The 27,932-nt window shown below is 40.7% G+C and overlaps 1 protein-coding gene across 2 annotated transcripts in view; it reads right to left on the bottom strand.

The window, feature by feature from the left end:
• MYH9 (myosin heavy chain 9) overlaps nucleotides 1-26,343 on the bottom strand; it is a 70,048-nt gene extending 43,705 nt beyond the window's left edge. Inside the window, exons 1-3 of one of the 2 annotated variants that reach the window (XM_040062868.1) lie at nucleotides 26,196-26,343; nucleotides 10,233-10,585; nucleotides 5,288-5,444 (exon numbers count right to left, since the gene is read on the bottom strand). In XM_040062868.1, the coding sequence (XP_039918802.1) occupies nucleotides 5,288-5,444; nucleotides 10,233-10,565 (490 nt within the window). In that variant the 5' untranslated portion in view covers nucleotides 10,566-10,585; nucleotides 26,196-26,343. Of the gene's footprint in view, nucleotides 1-5,287; nucleotides 5,445-10,232; nucleotides 10,586-26,186 lie in introns of both variants that reach the window. The other variant, XM_040062870.1, reaches the window with a different exon arrangement.
• Nucleotides 26,344-27,932: the final 1,589 nt, after the last annotated feature.

Below are 27,932 nucleotides of genomic sequence, written 5' to 3'. Positions count from 1 at the left end.
GGGATCAAAAACACTCCAGGGGAACACCAGAACAAAGCCCGAGAACCTGTTTCTACACTGTCATTCAAAGAACGTATTACAGAGAAGTTTCAAAATGCTAACAACTATCATCAAGTACAAAAAGAAAAAGAGAAATCAAAGAAGGAGAAACATAGCATATCCAAGAGAGCTCTCAACAATAGAAGTTCAAGATGTTAAAAAAAAAACTAAAAAATGAGGGAAAAAAACCCACTTGAGTTGGCAGAAATACTGCAGTGCCAAGATTCAGCTCTGCATTAGCTGAAGTTTGAAAGCAGTCACAAGGAGAAAAGTAAGTTTCATTTTTCAAAATGAAATATATCGTACAGGGTCAAATGCAAATATTTATTCCTCCAATACATTTCTGGACTGCAGTCCCCATCTCCCCTTCTCTAGCACTCTTTAACTGAATCTGGAGATAGCAGAAAACAAGTCACAAACTGTAATTTCAGGTTATGCAAATGTTTATGAAGTTCTAACAGAAAAGAAAAACTAGTATACAGCCTGCAAAATGCTCAGGCAGCTCATGATACTAAAACAGTGAACTGCAGGGAGACTGATAGCAGGGGCTGAGCCATTACATAAGTGACTGCCAGAGAACTCCTGCTGTGGTTTACAGGAATGAAGCAAAAAGGGTGTGGTAACTACTAAAAAACAAGTGGGCAACCGGACTCTTTTTTAGCTCCCTGTTCTCATGAAAACCACATCTCAAGACACAGATTTTTAGAGCTGCATTTAGAAATCTTAAGCAATTCAAAGCATGTAAAACATTTCTTAAGGAAATTAGAAACAATGTACATATTTTCTTGCCCTTTGCATCCAAACAAATATCCTTCAGTAACTAGCATCCAAATTTCACATTGCCCTTTGCATGAGAAATTTGGACAAATCTAGAAAACACACTTGTGAAACCACAGGCTATATTCTTTTGGGTTTTAGTGGAAACAGGACTTGATCTCTACATGCAGTTTGAGACATGTAACTCTCCATAACCTAAGCAGGTCTCAGTTGGGAAGCACTGACTGAATATTATATAGAAAAGAAAGATGCACTTTGGGGTAGTGCATTATACAGTGCAGCGTGGCAGCCCAATGCTACAAAGCAAGCTGAGAAATTATTTGGCAGCAAGCAAGTTAAAACAGAAGTGTTCTGCTAGCTAGGAAACTTAGAGAAATAGGCAAACAATTAAGAATTACAAATAAAACATTTCAAGGTCTATATTCTACAGGAGCAGATCTAGAGGACTGTCTTTCGTAAAAATCACAAGTGGGCCCAAGATGCATGTGAGAATCTACAAAGCAAGTGATTTGCCTTACAACACGTAACACTGTGTTTCCTCCCTTAATCTAACAAGTTCACTAAAAAACCATGACATTACTGTGCTTCAGAACATCTTTCTTTTAACATTTTCTTCAGAACATTTTAATTTCACCAAACCCAGAGACTACCTAACTCCCAAGTGAACACCAGCACAGTTCTGGCTGCATAGGTACCTTTGCAGGCTAAACAATCAAGGTCAAAGAGGGTTTAAACATTGCTCAATGATTTTCAGGGTTTTGTTAGGTGAAACATTAGGAGCCCTCCAATAATGGGGAGAAAAGTGGTTAAGAAAAGAGATGGAATACATACATTAGCTACGTACTGTCTATTCTGTCTCCTACCTATCTTAAATGAACAGGCCTAAGCTTTGTAGACCTGAATAACCATACTGACCTAACCTATCACAGAAGTTTCAGATACTTTTCAGGGCATTAGATACCGTGCTCCAGACACCAATATAATTTCTATCTTGTATCACTATCTGACAGAGAAAATTCTCTATGTGGGTTCCAAATGGACAAACAGGTGCTGTTTAACAGCTTTAAAATATGTTTTTATAAATTGAGGCCCTGGAGACTGTGAATTGTGGTAAAGAATGTACCTCTTCAGTATACACCTGCTGCACTAGAATAATGATTTGTTTGCTCAAGACACCACTTGCAGACCTGTGTTTCAATCATTAGCACCAGAAGAATAATTCTTCTGAAAGCAAATCTGAGGCTTCTGGCATCCAGGTTACCCAGGGAACAGAAACATTAAGACAAATGGTTGTTTTCTCTAAAAGCAAAACGTTACACTTTCTTGAGAGTTCTGTTCTTGAAGCACAGGAAGTCTCTCCAGGTAACACACAGCAAAATAATGTTTTCATCTCATTTCTGAGAGTCACAGTCTTAGGTCTGAGAAAGGAAGGGAAAAAAATCCCAATAACAACAAACACTGAACATGTCCCTCACCATTTTATTTCTTCAAGAAAGTACCTCTGGTGAAAATTAACAAAAAGCAATATAATTTTTTGGGATATCTAAGTACCCTGACACTGCTGTCAATGGAAGATAACCAGAAGATACAAAAAGACGACCAAGTTCTCCCACAGTGCATCAGCACAGATGCCTGAAAAGTGTTAAATAGTTTGTGGAATAGCAGGGGTTGGAACAAAAATCTCATCATCCTCTCTCTTCATGATGAACCATCTCTTTGAAAGCCCTGCTTATTCGAATAACGTAAGTTTATTGAAAACCAACGGGAAAAAAAAAAAATCTGAGTCCAAATCAATTAACACAAAGATTTTCCACACTGTCAGCTTAAGAGATAACTATACCCTGTGCTGACAGAAGTCAGAGTTAAGTCAGCTTGCTATCCTTCTCCAGGCCACGAAGGATTCCCAGTCTTCAGGGCTCTGAAAGCAACCTAGGGAAGGCAGCCTAATCCTAAATGCCTCTGGCTCATGTGGAGCACCCGACCCTTTCATCTTCTATTCTCTGTACAGATTCCTGCCATACCACTGGCTGCTGCACCAAACCTCCCCCACCGCTGAGCAAAACCGAGAAAGTGGAATAGGAATGCTGCTTTCCATTCCCCTCGAGGCTAGCCAGGACTAGAGACACTGCAACAACCTACTACTCACCCTCACTCCCAGCAGCAAACATTTGAATGCTACTGCTACCCATTGAAACCAGGAAATAAGGCAATAAATAACCCTAAAAAAATCTCTAGAGGTCTTGTAGCACACACAGGTACCTGTGAAGCCACACAGAAAAATCTTTTCCAACCTAGTTAAACAGATCAAGGCAGGCTAGTACAAAAGGTAACCAGGAATTCATCAAGCATTCCAAAATGTCAGCAGCAAGGTATCTTAAACTAGGCAAAGAAGAGCTGGGGGGTAAGCCTCTAGACTGTCAATACTGCTGAGAATACAGCATAGCTAGAATTGTTCTGGGAAAGGTAAACACTCTATCAGACCTCACAGCAACTTTCCCATACTTGGAAAACAGAAGCAGACCTGCTATTCTTCAGCTTTGTACAACAAAGCAAGTCAAGTCTGGGATTTCCAAGTTTTAGCCATCATCCAAGCAGTGGTCTGACAGAGACATTACCTCTTTTCAACAGGAAAGAAAATACCCACATAGACTAATCACTATCTCTGAACCACCATCAGACCAAGGAAGGTCACCTGTCCCCTGATGCAGAATTGCAACTGTTTGGGTATCTTTTGTCACATAGTGACATACCTGGCAGGGATGAAGGACAAGATGCGGGCACATGCACTTTCAAGTGGTTTAACTGTTGTCTATAAGGGAAATGGACTTCTTCAGTCTCCTCACAACACTGCCCAAGAAACTTTCTGATTCTATGTAGACAAGATTTCTTTCTGGGGAACAGTAACTTTGGTACAGTTAAGTCAATAGCTTTGTTTAACAAAAATACAAATTAGTGCTTGAGCTAACAAGGAGCACGCAATGGAGGGAAGGAAGTAATAAAAGAAGCAAAAGTGTAATGAGGTTTATGGACAACATTCTGCCATGTATAATACAGCTGGAGCATCTGTTCTTAACCACCATGGCAGAGTCAGTCTTTCTCTAAGGGAAGTGAGATCTTTTGGAGGTCCAGGTTCACACGTTTTTATCTTCTGGATACAGCATTCATTTCAGAGTAACACACCAGCAGTATGGCTGTATCTCTTCAAGACTTGCCACATCTTTACTAAATTGGCTTTACCAGGCTTTTATAAATATAGACTAACTGATCCATCACATTAGCTCACCCTTATGCTTGGCATGGCATCACACTTTAGCAACCTTTATAAGCTTTCTCCACACCAAGTTTGTTGGAAGCCAAGTTGGTGGCTGGAGATTTTCTTTCTTTCCACTCTGGGAACCTATATCATTATAGTCCTCCTATGCTTGGAGGTGCAAGTGGTAGCAAGGGCAGGTGAAAAGCAGAACTCAGACTGAGACTAATGAGAATTTTAAAGCATGATTTTATTATATCTGGACTTAGTTAAAAAATGTGAGGCTAGTGACAAGACCTAGGAGGAACAAACATCTTAATGGTTTCTAAGCATCAAAAAATAAAGGAATAGTAACGTTCATACACGCCCATTAAATCAAACTGTCCATTACAGCCTTTAAACCTTACAAAGTATGCCTCCTCATAAAACACAGGTACAAATAGGAACAAAAGCACAAAATACCTCCACATTTGAACCTGTCCAAATATCACACACCCCCACCACTGGCTCTGTGAAAAACCTCCTCCCAGAACCAGGAATATGTGCAGGCCATTCAGAGCTCCATATTTAGACGTCCTCAACCGATGAACAAGTAGCAGATAATATCCACAGTTCTCTAATTCTCAGCTGCATAATGTGGAGTAAAATAGGTCTATCCACTTGTTTTCTTTTATCCCATGAAAAAGCAACAGATGTACTTAATATTTCCTGATAGTGAGTTTTATTAACAACGTAAAAATATAACCAAACAAGTCTTGACAATAAAGCTACCACTGACCATCACACTTCAAAATATAGGTTGTACTAAGCTTGTTTTCCCCAACCAGATTGTGTGACTGAATTTTAAGCTAGCTTTTGTTAAAAGCCCCTATCAAACAATACACATACCAGCCCACCTACAGGTATCTCAATTCATAGGCTCATCACTGAGACAGAAAATTTGCTACCTCAGTTCTCCTTGCCTGCTTCTCTGAAACCCATGCATTCACGCCAGCCTGTTCTTTAGGCCAAATCTAGCTCTCACCAGACTTTTTGTAAGGTTCTTCAAACCACTAGAGTAAGAGAAAGCTATTCACCTGAACACAAAAGCTGGTACCAAGTAGTGTCTGCAAGCAAGGACAATAAAGCCTTTTGATAGCAGTCAGTTGCTGTTGTACACTGTTTTGACTGCAACTTTGATTTGCGATTTCAACAGGAGTCATTATCTCAGTCAGCACTCACCTTGCATCATACTCCTGTAGGCTGTGTCTGTGATGGCATAGATATGAGGGGGCATTTCATGTCTCTTTTTGCCTTTGTACATCTCCACTATTTCTTCCGAGTATATGGGCAGGTTCTTGTAAGGATTGATAACCACGCAGAACAGGCCTGAGTAGGTCTGGAAAGAAAACACCCCAGCAAATAGAGACAAATTAAAAATGTTGTATACTTGCATATTTTAACAGTACATTACTTGGAAAAACAAACCAAACCATGCTTTTTTAAGTACTTCTTCCAGTGATGCCATGTGGGATGCTCCCCACTGAGCAATACTAGAATCTTAGGAACAGCTGAAGTCCTACCACCTTGACCAGTACTCAACTTTTCCAAGCGTGCACTGAACATCAACTGACCCATTAGTCATGCTGATATCACTAGCTTGCTCCCCAGCTAATTAACAGTCCACTAGGACTGGCTTTTCTTCCTTTCCAAGTTCTTATATTCGAAGTCAAATGCGATTTCATTATATAATATAGGTGCTTAGCTTCAAAACGCATACATTTTATGTTTTGTCTCATACTTGATATGGATTTATCTAGTAAATGATCACTAAACAGAATAAAACCTCAAGCCAAAATAGTTACTAAAATAAAAATATGACCAGTGTACTCCTGTGAGGTTTTCAAGACCACTGGACTATGCCTAAGGCAGAGCTATTCTGTTCTGAATGGGAAACTGGATTAGATGACCTCCTGAAGACCCTCCAATCCAAGCCTGAACACGGTCATTATTTGTAATGTAGTGAGTATGACTAGAACTAGAGTCAAACCGTAAGGTCAGTGATGTATATATGTATGTTTAGAATGCTCAGTACTGTTCTGAACCAGTCAAAATAGAAAACAATTCTAAAGTAGTCCATGCTAAGTGAGTCAGCAATATACACCAAAGTTTACTTCTAATTCATATCAAATGGTTAATTCATTATCTATGACAGCAAACTTCAATTTCTCAATTGGTTCCACCGGCTTAAATTGCATAGTTCTAATGGAATACAACTGTGAAAACGCTTCCAGGGAAATATTAAGCTTCTTAAAAAAAAGAAAAAACAAACAAACAAACAAACAAACCCACAAACCCAAACTTTGAGATGTGAGTACATTAAAAAAAAAAAAAAAAGTCCAACAAACTTTTTACTTGCGAAGGGAATAAGAAGAGCAGAGGCTTCTTAGATTTTTCCTAGATATTCTAAGAATAGCATTCCAAGCTCTGCTTCTGGGGTTTAGAGCTATCCTAGCTCCCTGTCAACTTTAGAAGGAGCTGTTTGAAACATCTGGAGATAAGCAGCTTTCTAGAGCAACTTGCAGTACTACCAGAAGACAGTATATCTGCACTTTTTATTTCTATTCCAAGATCTCCTCTATTGTTTGCTCAATGAAGAAGGAGTGCTTTGGAGTGGCAAAGAGTTCTCCACAAGGAGCACAGAGAGTACTTAATCAGATTTAGCTCCTTAGCTAGATAAAGGTAAGGATTAGACTGCAGTGATCAGAAGGGTGAAAATAGCATCTACTACACAGTTTGTGGTCTTATAGCCAAACTTTCTACATGCTGTCTTAACAATAAATAACAAGTCCACTCTTATATGCAGCAGATTCAGATACGCATTCAGACACATGTCCTCCAGGAAGCAAGTTTTTCATAGATATTTAAGGTTTCTTTTCCACATCCCAGTATAAACAATCAAGATATATTTCCAGACCTACTCTTTTTTTCCCCTCTCTTTTTTTTTTTCCCCCCCCATTCATTTTTTTAAAACATTTGAGGAATATTTGACTGGCTTACAGAAAACACTAAATGTCTTTCCAAAGTGGAAAACTAAAAGTTGGCTAAAATCCTTTTGGCATAGTACTTCTAAAGTTCCAGGAAGCTAAGCTTCCATGAGGCATTTTGGTGAGGTTAGGTTTCAGGTAGTGCTTGAAGGAAGCAGTTTAAGGAGTTTACAGGAACCGAGTTGACAATGTCAGTTTCTTTTTCCTCAGCATTAGTTCTCCATCAAGTCTGACAGCACTTGCACAGCACGGAACAAAAGCTGAAAGTCTGGGTGATGCTTTCCTGACCTTTGACTACACCAGTGGAAGAGAGCAGGACAAAGAGACAGAAATGAGTGAATGCAAGAGCAGCATGTTCACAGTGCAGACAAGTCCACAAGGAACATCGAGTTTTCTTAGCTGTATGTGTGTGACCCTCCATAGCTGTGACTGCTGACAAATTAGAATGGTTGCTTTTCAAGTAGGTAGAGTGCATGTCTAAAGCCAGCCTATGGATGAGAGCAGCAGTTTAGAAAATGGAACACATTAATTTCACTTAGAGTGATGAAGCCATGAAGCGAGTACGCAGGAAGAAGCTACCACTTTCTTCCAGCATTATGCTTGCCAGGAGAAATACTTAAGGGAAGCAATAGAATGACCTCAGTTGTGTGAAGGGATATTTTTGCAACTGAGTAAGACCACCATGTCACAACTGCTGGTCAAGCCTACTGACAGTTTCATATAGGAAACAAGTTGAGTGGTATTAATAAACAGAAGCTGCCAGCCCTACTACAGAGAAGACAAGAGTTATCCTCATCTTATTGAAGTATGAATAAAGACTTATATGCATAAATCCCCAAATTGAACCCAAGGTTCCAATTGAAAGGCTCATCTATTATAAGTATAGCTGGCTTGGAAATCTGTACTTTGTCTCAGACATTACTATCTCAAAATAGAATTCTGGCATTACCTTTCACTAACTATTTCAAGTGACACATGCCAAACTGGAACTAGTTTTATTTTTCTAACTGCTAAACCAGCTCTGAGGAGTTGAAAGGACCATCTGCAACATGGCACAAAGCTGAGAACATCAGAAAATTTATTTTCCAGTAACAGTTAACTTCAATAAAATAAACGGAACACATAAGATTGAGGTTTGAGTTTCCCACTGAATACAAACAAAGCCATTTAGGTAAGCAAAAATGATTCACAAAAGCTGAAAATTATCTTTTGATAAAGGATTCCAAATAGAAAGGGTTAATATCAAAGCCAGTCAATAGACTGGCAAGTCACCTCAGTGTATAGCAAATCCACACGTGGAAACAGCAATTTGGTGTTTGGAGTCAAGCTCTAAGTTCTTGAATTGTTTGACACTCCTCACACAAAATTTGCCTGCGCCAGCAATAAAATTTTCCCCCTTCATTTTACAGGATGGAAAGACAGAAAAATAAAGATTAAAAAAATAAAAAGGAAAAAAGAAAATAACTTATAAAAACACACAGCCCTGCTGCCAAATAAGAAAGGTGAAGAACAGAACTAAACTATGCTTGTGATCTTTCCAGAGACATTTATGCTGGAGATGCATTGCGTGTACTCCCTTTCTTCAAGCGGATTAATAATCAACTAACAGCCACTCCAATGAAAGTATTTTAAGCCTTCCCATTAATCTCCTGACTTGCTGAGAACTGCTGACAGGTGAGATCGGTCCATTTCACAAGTGCACAGGAACACAGTTTTGGCAAGACTAAGATTCCGTCATAGAGAAATACTATGCAAGGCTTGCTTGGGTGAAGGATTTGGAGATTTTTTACAAAAAAAAAATCTTACAATCTTCTTACCATCCAATTAGAAGAACTCAATTTATTAGTCACAGACCATGTCTGAAATTTCAGATGGTATCTTGCAAGATATGTGAAACAGCCCATTGCACAGCATGCAACAGACCTTGAGACACTGCTGAAATATTTTCAACAATTATTATACAACCTAGCAGTGTTTCCTACTCTAAAAATGTTACACATGGATCCTGCATATCCTATTTCATCTGAATACTATGATGTTTCCATCTGAGAATAGAATTTGACCAATAGTAGAAGGAGTTGTTAACTACAAGAATAATAAACTACATTTACCTCCAATCACACTAGCTCTCAAATTTTGACATCAGACTGTGGAAGTCAGACTAAATTTATATCAGCCTTGCATCCTTCAGATATTTTCTGACAATTTCTCCAAGGCGTCTTTATGCCTTCATGCCACTCCAGAAGAGCAGACACAGCACTAGTAAGTCATGAGTTTCTCCCTTGTGTTCTCCTTAGTTCTGTTTTAACCAGTCACTGCACAGAAATTTGACATTACCATTGAGTTTAATAACTCATTCTATAACTGAAGAGTATTAATAAAGCAGAAGCTAGCATGACCAATATCTGCTTGCTAAACATAGGCAACATGAAGAGGAAAATCAGAAGGGAACTGAAGAACCAGGTCAAGGTTCCAAAGTCTCCTTCCTCACCTTTCCCTATTTATTGCCTTTAGTATTCACTGAACTGGTTGCTGCCTGCTTCATCTGGTATGACCCTTGGTCCCATAAATGGTATCTGTTATTTACACAGCAATAAGAATCAAGAACCTCTGCACTTGTCCATTTGAGGATGGAAAGAAAAGGAACATTTCCTATCTGTAAGTACATGCAGGCACATATGTTCCTTCTCTAGTAAGATGCTCTGAGATCGACACAAAAAGGAGCTGGGCTTTCCACTGAAGCTCCAGACATGGAAAGCACACGTCGGGTGGATTAGGACTGTGTTTTTATTATTATTTGGTTCGGTTCAGATCAGACACCTCGTTTACCACTATCCAACTGTTCTAGAGTCTTGCTAAGAGAAACTTAAAAGGCATTCAAAACATCCTGCAAACAAAGGCATTAAAACATTAAAGCAAGATTTACCATAGCATTCCTTGAAAGCTTCAACATTAACCAGAGGGGGATTGGCATAGTTTAGTGAAAAAATTTTAAGTAGAGGGAAGAAGGTAAGTCACATAATGAGTTGTGCACAGGGGCAATGAAAGGCTAACATACACATTTAGGAGCAAGGCAATTACAGTAAGTTCACACGCTACATAAATCAGGAACTCCTACCCCAACAGACAAGATTACTTACATAGATCAGTCCCGAGTAGTATCTCTCCTTCAAGTTGTGAAGCACAGAAGCCTCATTCAGGCACGTCAGCTCTGCCATGTCTTCTACTTTAGAGAATTTGGGGGGGTTCATCTTCTGGATGTCATCCTTATTTACTTTCACTTTTTTCCCATTCTCTGCCAGTTCCACGATGGCTTCATCTCCTACTTCCTCCTTCAGGCTAGCTGCCTCGAACCCATTCTTCTCTGAGGGAACCCATACCAGCTTCTTAGCTGCCCAGTCAGCCTGAGTCAGGGGGTTATTAATGATGTTTTTGTCCACATAAAGATACTTATCTGCGTCTCTTTGCGACATTGTGGTTTACAACTGGGAACCTGTGAAGAGAGGGGGAAAACAAAGAAAAAGGTTATTTTTAAAGCCCCAAATTGCCTAGCAAATTCCTAGAGGCAGACAGGAACAGGCTAAGTACTCTGAATCCCTGGGCATCAGAGCAGGCCTCTCCCTCCTTTCATTTCATGTTAGTAAGCACTGCTAAAGCTGTCAAACGTCCAATAAGGCCAAGGTTTTGCTTGCCAAAAGTATCAAGAAAACCAAACTAGCAAGCAGTTTCAAAAAACGCCAAAACCTAAAACAAAACACTGACCATTAAGCATTTGGAAGCCATTATTTAGCAGAAAAGAGGAAGCACGTTAAAGTGGCAAGCACCAAACAATTTGTGCCAATCCTTGTAGCATCAGACACTATGTCAGTAACACTCAGGTCAAGATTAATGCTTCACTGCTTTACTTGGTAGAGATATTGCCTCAGAAATAAAATCATAAACGTGTAATTAACACTTCCGCATTTTATCTCCTTATTCTGATAGGCAATAAATCAAAAACCACAACTTCTCAGAAATGTCAACTACCAGCCTAGAATGTGAGGTGCACTTTGCTTCTAAAAGATAACAGTAATTTGCAGACACCAGTTAAGACCAATATTAGATACTTTCCATCCCCAGCTTAATAGTGATACCCAGCCCACAAGTTTCTATCTTTTTTTTCTAGATAATGTTCAGTAGCAAAGTATCTCCAAGATAGTAACAGAATAAATCAGGAAATTTTACAGCCAAATATCTTCTACTAACAGCGTTCTGTGAAGCAGTGGTCAAAGACAGGAGAGTTTCATCCCTACAAAAGGGAGACTTAAGCTGCATACTTGAAAAATGGCACCCTAGATTTAGTGTTTCATCAAAACCAGAACACTACCGCCAGGGATTTTCCAGTTTATAAGGCAGCAATTTTATTAGTGCCATTCAAAAGTCCTTTCAATCAGAAAAGGACTGCATGCGTCAAGGCTCATTAACCATGTAACAGCAGCCTCTTTACAAGATCCCATAAACATTACTTCTTGAATTCTTCCTCACAAAGATACCAGTGTCCTCAATATATGTTTTTCATAGCTTGAATAGAAACTAGAGTTCTTTACCACCTAAATAACAGGAAATGAAAATATGAGTACTCATGTCCTAGAAGGCTATCAGGAGCTATATTATATGGGTAACTTTTCTACAGAATTCATATTTCCAAACCAGCAGGCAAATCAAGTAAGTGAAGTCTGACTACACACACTGCAGACAAAAAAGTATTGAAAGCGGGACAGAAGCAGCTCAATTCCCAAAACATGCATGACAGCAACAATAGATGTAGAGTCCCAGCATTAGCAAACAGTGAATGAAGCCAGAAAAACATCAGCCATAATAAGGATTGGCACAAATGCCCGCACCAGTCATTTTTAAGTATGTAGGGAAATTCTTTTCAACAAATGTACCACTGTAAGTGGTATGTAACTTCGTGCCAGAGACTGTATGGACAGCCATATATTCACAGTCAAAAATTCTTTAGCAAACAAAGAGAAAATCGCTCTATAAATAATCACTTCCTTTAGTCTGAGTTTAAAAATCTTTGTCTTAAACCTTACAGGATATGCCAAGCAGCTATTCCACACTTGACCTCATCTTTCCTTCCCCACAGGGTGACTGACACTTCCACCTCAACCACAATGGTGATCCTCAGAGCAGCTCCACCCTGGCTTTTCATATTATTCCTGAAAACTAGATTTTAATGGATACATGACAAAGAGATTTTTTTGGAGAGATAAGATGCAGCAATCTGGAGGCTGCCATTAAAAAAAAAAAGAAAAAAATGAGCTGTCAGGAGAGCTCAAAGACCATCTTATAACAGCAAGCCTAACAGAGTATATAGCAAATAAAGAAGATTAACAATTCAACAGAAGATATTAGAATTTCATGACACTGCAGAGTATCATCTGTAGGTTGCAATCAACAGGTTAAAAAACGGGAGTGGAAGGGAAGAGGGGAAAAAGAAAAAAAGAAAAAGAAATATTCAATTGTGTTCAGAGTTGTATCAGGTTTGGCAAGGCAACAGCTGTGCTCTACCCTCCATTACACAGCTTCCTGCCTATGCAGCTCCCAGAATGTAACCAGTTGCCTTTTTTGGCTATAATCAGGCAGGACACAGAGGCACTATGCTTCAGCTAAGTTCAGTTTCATCATTTCCTGAGGAATCCGAAGTAACCAGCCATCTGAACTGTCCTACACTGCATAGTCCACACTTCCTTGCTGCTAGAGCACATGCATGCATTCAGTATACCTTAAGACACATTCTAGGATAGACTAATTCTTTTTGGCTAAGAAATAGATAAGACCACAAGAAATCTTTCAAAGGGTATCCCCAGTCAGTCCTAGATCTGAAGAGAACTAAGGAAAGATACTTACAGAGAGATTAATCAAATTCCTTGTAGGAAGAGAACCCCAAATTATCTCACTTACTATAAGAGTGCATTCTTCAGCCTGTAAGAGATCATTCTAGAGCTTCTACACGTTTTTATTTTCAGGACTGAAAACAACTTTCACGGTAAGAGGAGAAATAGCCTAACAAAACTATTCTAAAACCTCACCAAACACCAAGATATATTAAATATATTAATATAGTATATATTAATATATAGTGTGTTATAATATATATTATTTTATATTATATATATATATATTTAATATTTTAAGTGTTACCAAATTGTAGTGACGAGATTCAGAAAGGGTCTGCACCTCAAACTTGAAACAGACTTGAAACTTCCCCTATTGCATGACAGCAGCAGCCTTCTTACCATCATCTTAAACTAGCTCTCCTGTGTTCCAGAACAGAATCCTCACATAGTAGAGGTAAAAGACTAGAGGCTCGAGCTAAGATAATATGGCATTAGAGCTATTCTCAAGGCTGACTTCAAACCCACAGGGCATCTAAACTAGCAATACCACAAACCAACCATTAATTTGTCTTCTCCACAAGAACAGTACCAGAGGAATCAAATTCAGCAAGTTCCATCTCATGGACTCCTAAACTTACCTCCCTAGTTTATGCTGCATTTCACTGGGCATTTCTAAAAATCCCTTAAAGTGGTCAAGGAAGGAAGCAAGCCCAGTAAGCTCTTACAGCCTTACAGCAACTCACAATGAATGCAAATCATTGCCATTTCAGGAACAAATTAGGAAGCAATTTGTTTGCCTGTAGTTTGCATTTGGGGTGTAGATAATTATGTAGGACAAGGACATTTATCTTTGCATAGCTATTGTGCAACTGCCAGATGAGAATACCGTTAACAATATTCTTTTTGATGGTGGTGTATAAGCAAGACGACCAAAGAATACAGAAGGAAGACAGACCATAGACCATGCTTGTTTTGAGTTTAAATGCCTCCTTCCTAGTATTGTTTCCAAAAATGACATACTACAGTCACTTCCCTGTTAACCCAGTATGTTCCCTTATTGTGGTCCACACCAGTCTGGGGAAGAGGCTGGTCAATTTTTGCTTGTTTTCCATTATTTCAGGGTCCAAAAGACATTCTTTGCCATTTAACTAACTACATAATTGCCACAAAGATGCCATACAGTCATAGATAGAGACAAAACAATCTCTACAAGTCATTAATAGGATGGGACTAAGATATCAGTTTGTAGTGGAACCCTAAAAAAATAATACCAATGGCCCTGTTGACATACATATTTCCCAGCAGACAGATTCTTTTGAGAGGATCAAGTCAAACACTGGATTTAACTCAAGATGACACGCACTCCCTTTGAATTAGGCAGAACTACTCCAAACCCTCACCTGAATACAGTTATACGGACAGATGTTTGCCTTAGTCTCCTGCAATTTCATAGCCTTAAGGCTTGAATTGTAAGACACTTCACACACTCTACTTAAAGCATCAAGTGCTTCCCATAAACCTGGGAACAAACACTTTATCTGATTTGGAAAGGTCTAAAAGCTACCTCTGTTGTAAGGTCCCTTTCTTTCAATTACAAGTGTTTTACAACTGCTGAAAGCATAGAACATTACCTATTTGTAATTTCATTTTCAATAACTAGTTGTATTACATCCCCCATTCCCCCCAGACATTTACTCTGTCAGCAGCCAGAGAATTGGTCCTGGGAGTAAGCCACTGCTCAATAAGATAAGCTTGGGCTTTACTAAACCATGGAGGTAACAGCTGAAGTAGAAATAGAATTCATAAGAGCATTAATGGCAAGAGTTAAAGCATCACACTTACAACTATTAGAGCACTGGCTAGGCAAGGAAACACCTCCAGCTTGAGGTACCTTAACCAACATTAATGTAGGGATCCCCACACTGCTCTTTCTTGGCTTAGCCTTGTTCCTAGCAAAGATGCATTACTACACTGGAATAGACAGTTTTATTCACACATTTTCATTTCCCTACTTTAATGAGTTATGAGAAGTTTGTGAAATACTGTGCAACAGAGGATGCAAAATAGCCATATACATGCACCAAAGCCTTCCCAATTCAGATCACCACTTCAGAACTTTGCTGTAAGACAGAGCCTGCATGAAAAGGGACATAAGTGGATAATTAGTTGAAGTTTTCTTGTTTCACATCCTCCACTAAGACACTGTTACAAATTTTCTGTGATTTCATATTAACCAATCCTCCCACATTGTTTGCCTAGTGGCCTTTCTACTTCCAGTGCAAGAGGAACTACCTTAAAGGAAGACAAAAAGAATGAACAATAAATGGCAAACATATTTAAGACTACAAGTTAATTTCCCTTTATTTAAAAAGTTTGCCTTTTAAAAGCAGTTCACAAATACAGCTTTTCCACCACTTTCCAAACTCCTACTTTCAGCAGGTTGTCAGAGGGTGCAATACAAGACAAAGGCCCTTTCACAGAACAAAAGGAATGTACACCATTTCTATAGGGAAGACAAGACTTTTGCACTAAAAAATTACAGCATTACATTACTGGTCATTTATGGCTCTATTTCGGGTACAACTAAGTAGCACTCAGTGAAGAAATTCGATTATTTGTTAATACACAGCATTTAAAAAATAATCTGACTTTGAGAAGTTGCTAATGATTCAAACTAAGTTTGGTCAGTAATATTCATATGATGGGAATCCTTGCTAAGCATATGATCTGAACAGCTTATACTTGCATTATTCCTGCAACTCAACTATTTCACTTTCCCCAGCCAGCTGAATACAGTTCATCAAATCAGATTTAAGAGCAGCTAGAAAGCTAGACTAAACTAATCTAAAATAGACTTCAGTGGCCAGCTACAGTGACCATGAACTGACAATATAAAGCCCCAAACCCACCAATAAAAGACTTCCTATAATTCCCTTGTATTCACTAATAAACTGTTCAGATCTCATTTATTTAGGTTAGGGTGACACTTCACAGCTCTGCGTGCCAATACGTTTATGGAAGAAAACTGTAAAGTTTCTTAGCCCAAACTGCTCCAATTTGTAAGCAACACCAACATAAAACCGGAGTTTAAATCACTAAGAGTGAGAAATGAATCACAAGGAGGAGGCGTAGACAAAAGTAAAGGAAAAGCTGGCAGGAAGCTGAACTGATGGACAGGTTATATCTGCTTATTTCTCAAGTTCAGTATATTGAGACACACCAGTGCTTGATGCTTCAGGCTGAATGCAAGAATCACGACTTTCAGTTATGCCACGAGAGAATACACCATCAGGCAAGTACCTGAGTTCACAATTAACACCCCCTCGAAGACAGCTCCCAAGCTGAAGGCATCGAGCTGCACTTACCCCTTGCATTCAGAATGCTGCCATGCAGACTAATTTCTTCTATTTCAGTTTTATTTGGGACTCATAATGACTGCTGTTAGGCTTACTGTAGTTCACTGTTTTCCTCTCTAGTCGCAGTCTGACGCACACAATACATTGTTGAAAGATTTATTTCACAACTGGAATGCAGTTTGCTGGCAATTACTGTTGCATATTCAGTTTGAGTGTAGTGCTGCCCAGACTTGCCAGCTACCCTGTTTATTACTGTAAATTAAACTCAAGGTAAAGCTATAAAGTGCCCTCTCTGTATGTGGGGCCCTAAGAACCAAGAAGGAGGAATCTAATTGTCTAACGCGTAAGTGATACTTCTATTGCACAGAAGTGACCTACTGGCCAGACTACAGGTAAGACAAAAGAAATTGAAGGAAATTCTGCATCTTCCAAGTGGCCTAAAGGTACCCAACGCACATCCTCAGAACAGTGAACATGGAATAAATGTTTCTTGGTTTCTCCATGTCCAGCCCTCTTCATCAGCTGCCAAGCACCAGTCTGTTATGGGTGAAGCAGCACTTGCGTATATTCTACTGTAACAGCTGACAAAAGGGGTTTGCTCTGGCAGCTGGGACCTCCCATGGTAAAGTGAAAAGGCCACAAAGCCACATACGAGCAGGACACTTACATGCCACTTAAGAGCCGCCTTTTCTCTCCACTGGGTTCAAAAACAGTAGGACTGTGAGAACAGCCCTACAAGCACGGCACACATACATTTAACAAATATTAATGCCAGTCTGAAGAGGCTACTTGTGGGTACCAGAGACTGAAAACAGGATAGTGCAGGCTTCACCACGGGCTACAGAAGCACAGGAACGATCTTGGGCAACCACACTGCATGCAGTAATTAACCACTGTAGGTTATAGGCAAATAAAGCCATGCATAGCTTCCCTAAGTTAATGCTAGGGAGGATATGCTTACCTCTATTTTAATTGCACCTTATGAATTCAGGGAGACATAGACACACCACGTACATAGCACCAATACAGTCAATCAGCTCTATGAAGCCTGTGCACATCGTTTCAACACACCAAACACTGATTTAGGGAGGGGGAGGGTAGCTTTCTGCTGATTTCAAGTCCAGTCTTTAGCATGACAAAGCTAGGCTGGCTGCCACTCAACCTCATTCACTTTGAATAAATATTCAAAGTTTACAATCCTGCATAATACACTTTCTGCAACTGTTGTTTCTCATTAGTGGAGTACAGTACATGCCTTCCCAGCAGTGGAGAGAATTCCTCTTACAGAGACAGTGTGCCCGCAAGGAAAACATTCCAGGGGGAGAACACATTCTTCGTGACCACTCAGCAAAGTAATCCCACTTAAGGAGACAGCTGTAGTTCAGAAAATTGCAGCCCATCCCCGCTGTTCAAGCTGTTTTGCTGTAAGACTTGTTTTCAGGAGGCATAATGGCCTGCATAAGTTTTGATCAGGCATGCAGAGTTCCCTACAGACACTGCCTGAGAGAGGGGGAAGAGCATAGAAAGGGAACCTTTTAACCTTTGTTACCTCAGGGTCAGTTCCCATCCCTTCCCTAATATTCTGATTTAAGGCTAAAAAGCTATCTGCCAAGAACTCCGAGGCACGGTGTAAGGTAGCTCCACATACACCAATTAGCACTCCCTGTCATCTTTGTCAATGATGGTTTCAATTCATTGCAAGAGGGAACAAAGAATAAAACAATTACAACTAAATATGGAGAAAAAAACCACCGTTCTGGTTCACCCTTTCAGATGCAAATATCTAGCATGTATGTGGCCAAGACAAAGTCATCTTACAGGAACAACTACTCTTGTTAACGTTAACTGACAAATTGCTTTGATCTCAGCATCAATACTTCTAATCATCTTCCAGCTCATAATGAAAAGAACCAAGAATCAGTGTAAATATGTCCAGTAAGTAATTTTAAAAAGTATTATTTTTACTTTGCAGCAGAAGTTTCTCTATACACTTCCAGCTCAACCTACTGTGCCAATCTAGGACTGTGTACAAACAGGCTTCTGCTACATCTCATATTTTTATTCTAGTTTCAAATCATTCCGCTGCACATTAACAGCAGCTATGGGGATGGCAGGCAAAAACCCTGGCACAGAGAAGTCTACCACCTCTACAGAGTCCAAGTTTGATTCTCCACCCTTCCAGCAATACATAACAGTTCAATAAAAGGACCTACGTCTCTGTTTATGACAGTGATCTCTGAGGTAGAGGTTTGGAGAAGCATGACTTTTTCTGGACATGAGAACACAGCAACCCCTACACAAAGAAGAAAAAGCTACATAGCCTTTACATTTCAGGATGTGTAAGAAGGCCAGGTTGAAAGTATTTTTCTTCTTATATTTTTTATTATATTTGTTTTATAAATACTTATGCTCATAAATATCATGTTCAAGATAGTCTGAAAATCCAGATTGCAACATTTTCCTATTGCATTCAAGGTCTGGCACAGTTTCTTAGCCATCCGTTATAAGCACTGCTCTACAGAAAGCTCCCGGTGCAGCAGAGCACACGAGGAACACTGGTCTGGTTTGTACACCTCCGCCTCAAGTTTATCTTCTGGTTAGCTTGCTCCCTCCCTGACCTACGCCTTCTTCTCTCATTGAGAAATATATCAGTCTTTTAAAAGGAAAAGTATTCTAAAATCCTCAATTTTAGAATTCACCCAACTGTGCCCTCCTGTCTGGTTCTCCTGAAACACCGATTTTTGTGTTAGAGGAGAAGAAAGGACTCATCTTTCAATCTCAAATGAGTAAAAGCAAGGGCACTGGAAGTAGAAACTTACTCTGGACTATTACAATCATAGCTATATAGCACATAAAATTTTCTCTCTACTGGCAATACAAGAAAAGATTTTTTTGGAAAATAAAAGAAAATTGTCTCCTTTTGACAGGTGACTGATATTACAATCCATGGTTCCCATATGAGGAAACAAATATAATTTGAAAGTTTCCAATAAAGTATTGCTTTCTGCCCTGGAAGGATAAAAAACAGCATAAGAAAACATCAACCACAGAGTAGCCAAACTGTTTCATGTGTTTCCACCATAGTTAACAGCACTGTCCACAATCATACACACAGCAGTGCTGCGGTGAGGAGGCACTGGAACAGGCTGCCCAGAGAAATTGTGGATGCCTCATCCCTGGAAGTGCTCAAGGCCAGGTTGGATGGGTCTCTGAGAAACCTGGCCTAGAGAAAGGTGTCCCTTATGTCCCTTATGGCAGGGGGTTGGAATGAAATGATCTCAAAGGTCCATTCCAACCCAAAGAATCCCACGACTCTCTGATATACTCCTTATCCACATGAGCAAGAGCTGAACCACTACTGCAGTTGCACTTTTTCCTGACAGAATTAGCAATAATACAACATTGTGATATTTATCAGTTAAGTCTACATCAAGTTTTTCAAGCACTAAAGAACTAAAATTTATTTATACAGTTTTGCCCATTAGGAAAAGAATTAGGATTTGCCATACAAAAGATTACCTCCCACCATGTGGAAGAAGAAGATAAACTGATTGTGCTCATGTATATGTCAGTGCTACATGGACAATGTAGATAGTTTTTAGAAGTTACATTATTTCCTTAATGAATTGGCAATCCTTCTTTTATGACTAATACATCTTTCTCATCATTTGTGTGTTCTCATTTTACTTTTCCCATCATATACTGCATTAAACTTGGAAAGGGCCATTAAACCAATCCACAATAATTTACTGTGTAATGAAATGTCACAGACTTTAGTGTCTGCTATAAAGATTAATACTGCAACATAAACCAGTTCGCTTAGCTTTTATTATCTGGGTTAAGTCAAAAATCTTAAGTCACAGTTTAAAGGGTTTTTATGCTTGTAGAGAAATCTTATTTGGTATTTATGCTCCCCTAAGAAAGAAAATTTACTTGGTCAGTATGCAGACACATCCACTTGAAACACGGCAGTTTCAAGTATCCAATTATTTAACTACTTTAGGCAGTCTACTGTATATCTGCAGCCATAGTTCCATTATTTAAACAATTCTGAGATGTCAGAATGGGATAAAAACCATTTCAATCTCTGAACAATGGGGAAAAAAGTGACGTCTGAACCACAACTGTGAAGAATCAAATATATTTAAGTGGCAATCTGCTAAAAAGATAAAATTCCACTAATACAAAATAAATATTTTTTGGACTACTTCATAAGCATTTACAAGCAAAAGGTAAAGTTGTTTTCTAGATAGTTACTGCAATGAGGAATGTATTAATTAAGTTTCTGTTTCCAGTTATCTTTGTCTCAAATCCTCCACTTCTGACCTGTTCCACTAACTGTGAAGCACACAGCTATCCATCCTCTCAACCACCCAAAAAAACCCAAAGCAAAATGTCAATACCTTCCTCTATATTTTAAACTATGACTGATATAGCCAAAACAGAAGCATGAGAGTATTTTTCTTCATCAACATTAACAAAAAAGTTGCAAAAATCAATTTACCTTATAAACCAACTCGTTTCAAGTGTTTAGCCAGGAACCTTCTAATCCAGTTTACTGGTTTGATGCCAGATTTACATTCAGTATTTCTTGCAAAGTTCTTTCCTCTAAACACCCTATATCTGTTCAAATATGTCTAAACCCTAAGATAAAGTTTCTTTTCCTTAAACTGACAGCACATTAATGCAAATTACTTTGTTCACACATTTCAAAATAATTGATTTTATCAATTCTGGCACAGAAAGATCAGAATCTCTTGCACTAAATGGCAGGCAGACCTTCATGTAACAGTCCCCATCAAAAAGAGCTCACTAACAACTGACCTACAATCTGATACTACAGCTCAGTTAAGTCAGTGACATTTGGGAAAAAAAAAAGAAGCAACTAAATTTTTAATTGACATATGGCTGTAGGTTTCCTTTTTTTTTCTTGAATATTTAAAACAACTCTATTACTAAAATTAACTGGGTTGGTTGTTGGGCATAACCAACTTTAACCCAAGTCAAATCTACTACATCTCCAAGGTTGATTAACAGAGCCTAAATTCATATGAACTGGTCAAATCTTGAGCTTAAAAGAAAAACACAGGTGAATATACTCTCATCACGACAAACAATAAAAAACAAAGGAAACTATTACAAGACCATGCTCCAAGTGTTAGATTTTAAACAGGAAGCTGCCCAGCAAAGGGGAAAAAAACCAACAAAACAAAAACACCTTTGACTGCACACAACTGACAAAATAGAGCTGTAAAATTTCTCTAAACCTTTTTTCTTACAAGTCTGAACGCCCACTTTGCTTTCACGCAAATCAGAACTCAAGGAGGCATATATCACAATGGATTTCCTGCTGAGACTCATTAAAATGGTAGCTCTTGATGAATGGAAGTATTCATCAGTTAAGGAGACTGTATGATAGAGATTTCCAAGTTAAGTTTCCCTTAACATATTAATTATGAGCCTGAGTTTACTGAAGCTGTTCATCCATGTGGTTTTACTTACTGTTCTCAGTAAAGTCAGCATATATGTATTAGGAGAAATTTAAATTTCTAGTCATGAAGACAAGCAGAATCCAAACCCTAGGTACAAAACTCTAGAGGCATAAATTTCATAAATAGGTCATGGAGTCAAGACGTAACACACAGCATTACATTTCATTATACCTCTCTGCAACCAGCAGCAATACATTTGTAATACTTCTACAAGAAATAATTTACAGTAGACAAAGTATGCCAGATCAATTTTCCAGTTTCCCTTCCACAGTGGTTAAAAAGGACATGACTTAGCAGTACTAGCTCCAGAAGTATCACACAATGAAATCAATCATACCCTCATTACCAGAAAACTGTAGACACTACTGTTTCTCCAGACTCTTTAGGATGCTCAGAAAAACAACATATTGTGATGAACACTAACAGGCCAAAGGACCATTAAATGAAAATGAGGACTAACCCATTATGCTGAACACAACTGGGTTGGAGTGAAGTCAGAAGCTGTTAAGACACTAGGACTGGGGCCTAGGACTACAAGACAAATCAGTGTTGAGATTATTGACTTCAAGTATTCTGAACAAGTTCTCACAGCCACTGAAGGAAAAAGTGAAGCAGATAAACCATAATTAAGATGAACTTGTAAACTGATGTATTTCATTTAGTTGGACAACACCCATTTGCATTAGCTTCCAGGGCAGAAATTGCAGCTGTGCTTTTGCCGCAGCATACCCTATTAAATCAGGTTGCTAGTTTCCATCTCTTTCTACACTAGAAAACTCAATTAGAACCACGGTGTGGTTAAACTGAAAATAAATTTAAGGTACAAGGTCACCCAGCCACCATTAGGTTAGAGCAACTGCCAGCAAAAACAATGCTGCTGTAGGCAATCCTCTGTTATTACAGTTTTGTTCCAGCCCACAGAAGACATAATGTCAGGCACACAATTTCTCTACTTAACATGCAAACAGCTCTGCCTCAATTATAAACTAAGAAAGCAAAGAGTAACGAGATATTTATACAAGAAATCAAAGACAAAAAAAATGTATGTTAGAGGGCACCGAGTACACTTTTAAACCAACAAAAATATATTAACTCATACACTGGGGATTAAGGTTTTGGACATCTTTAAGTATATGTGCACACTAATTCTGAGACTCTAAAATGCACTCTTAGTCATCAGTTAGTTTCAGCATGTTACCCAATAACCCAAAGCTACCACACAAAAAAGTAGATGTTCTGCGGGGGTTAACACAACCTTAGCTTTGACTTCCCCTTTCAGTAAACCTTGCATTAACTAGATGAGTTCCTGTACCTCCCATGGGTCCACTTATAATCTCACCCTATTACAGTCACACTAATCCATAAACAACATCCCTGGGCAAGACACAGGCCTAGGGATAGAGTGGAAGCAGAAGACTGAGCAGAATCAGCTCAGAAATCACAATACTTCTGACAGGTGTCCTGTCTCCTTTGTTCTGAAAATTAACAAAATCAAATCTGAAATTTGGGTATAGACAGACTAATCTCCCAGTACAACTTAAGTGTATTTTCACAAAGTTAGTAGTAGCTGATATACATGCACTCCCTTGTACCTGCATGTGAATAGCCTAACATATTACTAACTTGTGAATTATTAAATGAAAACAGTTGGTACATTATTGTTAAAGACCTTCCAAGATAATAATGGTTCAGGTTTTTGAGATAGTTTGTTGAAGTGGCAAAAGCAAGTCTCACATTTGTAGCAGATACACTTGCAACACCAAGTAATGTTGCAAAGAGACTTAAGCACCTGTGGCATCCAACTGCAAGGCCGTTTTCGACTTGAAGATGAGTGAGTATCAGAGCTACCACTGGCTACACAGCTTGAACGCCCTCCAACATTTTGCATAATACCTAAATAACCTGCTGGAGAACAAAGATTATTTCAGCTGCCTAAGTGAGAGATTTTTCTAATCTCTTTCCTACGATTTTACCAGACAAGTTTGGGGTTTGGTTTTGTCTTTTTTTTTTTTCCATTATCATTACTTTTTCATTAGATTCATTTAAAAGATTATGGTGTAGCTCTCACGAGCTTTGTCTTCTTAAAGCATTCTGAAACACATCAAAATCTACCCAGAGGAAATAATGAAAAAAATCCTACTCTTTATCTCTTGAGATTAAATAATCATCTGGCAACTCTTTTTCTTACAAGATTAACTTGAAGGAAAAAAAAAAAAAAAATCAACACCCCCCCCCAAAAAACCCGAAACAAACAAACAAAAAACCCACCAGGACCATGGCAGAAATATCCTAACAATCTACTCAAAGGCCAGTAACAGGACTTCAGTTTCTCCTCTCCAATCCTTCTTTTGGGGCAGACAGAACCTGACTATTAAACTATAAACTTCCTGTTTATAGAGAAACAGACACAGGCTGCTTAGCAGTGCAAACACTTCTTCAGAGGTCACAGACTCCTCTCCAGAGATCTTCCAAAATCAGACTTGGGCTACATAAGTCAAGCATCCAAAAGATGACACCAGATTCCAAAAAGAACCACATCACTCACCAGCTTCGTGCCAGTCACACTCTGATGTTTCAGGTCAGCAAAGAAGTTCAGGTTCCCATTTCTACCCACTACTAGCAATTTTGCTTCTGCTTTAGAGTTATAGAAAATTTTGCCAGTCCACCTCCATAAAGACAGTGCACAGACTATGAATAAGTGCAATAAACAAAGCTATCAAGAAGCGGAACACATGAATTTCAACAGTTCCACCTGATACGGAACATCACAGAACTGTTGCATGATTTCCTTATAGTTATTTTCACAAGGTCAGATTAGCATAAAGTCTTGTGTTTATACAGTTTGGGAAATCGTGATTAACAACTTCAAAACCCTTCTGTGCCACTTATATTTATCAATTGCTTTTCCCTCATTACAGCTTTCCAGTTAATAAAAATATTTGTTTATCTCGCTGAAACCTTGTGAGAGCACTACAGATGCAGACAGTGCATCTATGAGTCGATACATATCTGCACCATGATTTGCCATTTTTGCTGGAATGCCATCGATAAGCAAACTTAGTCACATTGTGACCTAGTGACTAATTTCAAAAGCATTTTACACAGGCAGTAACTGAGTACTGATTAGAGGGCTGTTACTTTGGAATTAAAACTTTACCATACTTAGCCTTATGAACAGGAGAAGAATACAAGAGTCACGAAAGCGTAATTTATCTTTCAATCCATGGTTCAACAGCCTCTATGTAAGTTACATTGTATTTCCTTACAGCAGACAAATTATAAATGGACCTTGGCCTGCAGACTACTCCAGTATCTTTACAAGTTTGAAGCATAATTTTCATGCATTATTTGAGAGATTACTCTGTTTTGGAAGACCTGCCCAGTCATAAAAAAGCTTAGGTTCTTAGTTCAGTCCGATGGAGTGTGGCTCAGGATATCATGACATAGGATACAGAAAAAAAACCAACGGAAGAAGAAAGCTCAAGAGCACAAACAGTGCTTCAAGAGGAAAAAAGGAGGAAAGGAAGTGTAAGGAGAAAAAGAAAGTGAACTTAAAGAGTAACTGCATGCAGAGTTTGCTGACGAATGAAGTTTACTTCTGAAAAATCCCCCTTTATTACCAGAAGCGTGTTATTGTTATAAAATTCATTTCACCCTCTGTTTAAGCAAATTAGGAGCAATTCTCATCCAACTCTCCCGGCAGGGACCACACTCAGAGGCTACGAAACTTGTTACTTTCCACACCCGCAGAGGACAAGTTGGTAAAGATACCACTCAAAGCCGGGGAACTTTTACTGCTCGGTTGGAGGTGATGCCCGAAAGCACAAGCTATCTGCAAGAGCTCTCGGCGCAAGCTTCATCTTGCCCTGTCACTCCCTCTTCCCTCTCTCCTGGCCCAAACCGAACGAGGAAGTGGAGCCGGGCGGGCGGGCGGAAGCCAAGCCCATGGCGGTGTCTGCAGGAGGGCTGTCTGCCCGTGACTCAGGCTGCAGCCCTGACAGCTGCCCCGCGGCCCCGCCGGCCCCTGCGGGCCGGGCACCGGAGGGAAGAAGGGAGGGGAAGGAGCTGGGTCCGGTGGAAAAGAGCGCCAACCACACACCCCACCTGCGGGAGGCCGGTTCGCGGGGCGTGCGAGCAGCAGAGCGGCAACTCCGCGGGCACACACGGCCCCGGAGCACAGTGGGGGCACGGGGAGCACCCCAGCGCGGCAGCTCCCACAGGGACGGAGCGGCAGAGCGACAGGACAGCGGAGCCTTCGCGTCCGGCCGGACAAAGAGGCGCCAAACCCGGCGAGGGAGGGAGGGAAGCGCGGCGCCAGGGGGGACAAACCGGAGCCACCCGCGCCCACCGCCCCGCCCGACCTGCTTCACCTGAGCCCGACTACGGTGGAGGGAAGGAAACGCCGCGGCGGCGGCTGCGCTCCTCACAGCAAGAGTGCTGCGTCCTCCGGCTGCGGCTCCTCCCGCGGCACCACGACCGCCGCTCGCTCACCGGCTCTGCTGAGCCGCCCGCCCGCCCGGGCGGGGCCGCCCCGCCCCCGCGCCACCGCCCGCGCCGCCGCCCGCCAATGGCGCCGCCATCCCCGCAGATTGACGGCCACCGCGTCCAATCAGAGCGGCCGAGGTGCGCGGAGGCTGAGGAAGCCGTTGAGCCGTTAGCAACTCCCGTGCGCCCCGCCCGGTCCCGCCCCGCCCAGCTCAGCCCAGCCCGGCCCCGCGGCCGCTCGGACGGGCGGCGGCGGCTACGGGTCTTCGAGGGGGCCGAGGGCTTCAGCTCGCCGGCTGCGGGGTCCAGCAGGGTTCTTCCGCTCCGATCCGCCCGGGCCGAGCCGGGCCGAGCCGCCCTCACAACGCCCCACGCCGCGCCAGTCCCAGAATGCCCCGCGCCGGGCGGGTACCGGCGGCCCGCGCCGGCCTTTGGTGCTCCCGAAGGCGGCGGGTGCGGCCGGGGCCGGGAGCAGAGAATGCGGGACAGCGGGCCGATGGGCTGGGGCCCCGCTGCCGGAGGCCGTGCCAGAAGTCCTCGGAGATGGGGGCTGGGGGGGATGTTCCTGTCAAAAGGTTCCCACTCAGCCTTGTTGTAGTGCAAAATACCTGCGACAGGAAGATGCCAGTCAGAATTAAGTTTCACGGAACCAATTAGGTTGGAAAAGATCTCTGCGATCATCGAGTCCAACTGTGACTGAACACCACGATGTCGACCAGACCGTGGAGATGAGTGCCGCATCCACTCTTTCCTTAAACACCTCCAGGGACCGTGATTTCACCACCTCCCTGGGCAGCCCATTCCAATGTCTAATCACTTTCTTTGAAGACAAAACCTTCTAAGGTCCAGCTTGGCTCAGCTTGAGGCCATGCTCTCTCGCGCTGTCACTGGTTGCCTGGGAGAAGAGACTGACGCCCACCTGGCTAAAACTTCATTTCAAGCAGTTGTAGAGAGTGGTAAGGTCTCCCTTGGCCCTCCTTTTCTGCAGGCTCAACAACCACAGGTTCCTCAGCTTCTCATAAGACCTTTTGCTCCAGACCCTTCACCCAGCTTGTTTCCTTTAGCTGGACTCTTAACGGACAAAACTGAGGCAGGCAGGAGGACAGGCATAAGCAGCTCCTGATGCTGCTGAGGTGTTTGGAACAGCCAGTGCACATGCTCACAGAGGCCAAAAATGTACTTTAAAAGGCATGCTGAAACACTGAGGTGTAAAAAGACAAAGGTGGTGTAATTCTGCCTCCTTATATTTACTGTAACTTCAGGATGAGCTAAAGGAGGGAGCAGTAGCGAGGATGCAAGACCAGAGTCCTTCTGAAAAGAGTACAGCATATCTAAATCCATATGTCAGATCCAAACAAGCAGATAAGGTTTACTGCACAGTTTATGAGCATATAGAAATACAGGGCTCCTTCCCTTTATGACTTCCTACTTTGTACAAGGAGGGTACATTTGCAGATGTAGGTGGCAGTGACAGAAAACGCAAGGGAAAATTTACTGGTGGTAGTGCCAAAGCTACGAGCAGAAGAGGCAAATGAAGTTAAAGAGGCTTGAACAAAGAGGGAAGTTAGTGAAGAAGTATCTAAACTAAGCATTTCTTGTCTGAGTGAAACACTTAAAGCTTG

The sequence above is a fragment of the Hirundo rustica genome, chromosome 4 (genome assembly GCF_015227805.2).
Source record: "Hirundo rustica isolate bHirRus1 chromosome 4, bHirRus1.pri.v3, whole genome shotgun sequence".
In the NCBI taxonomy this organism is placed as follows: Eukaryota; Metazoa; Chordata; class Aves; order Passeriformes; family Hirundinidae; genus Hirundo; species Hirundo rustica.
This window is presented reverse-complemented; position numbering and strand designations above follow the sequence as displayed.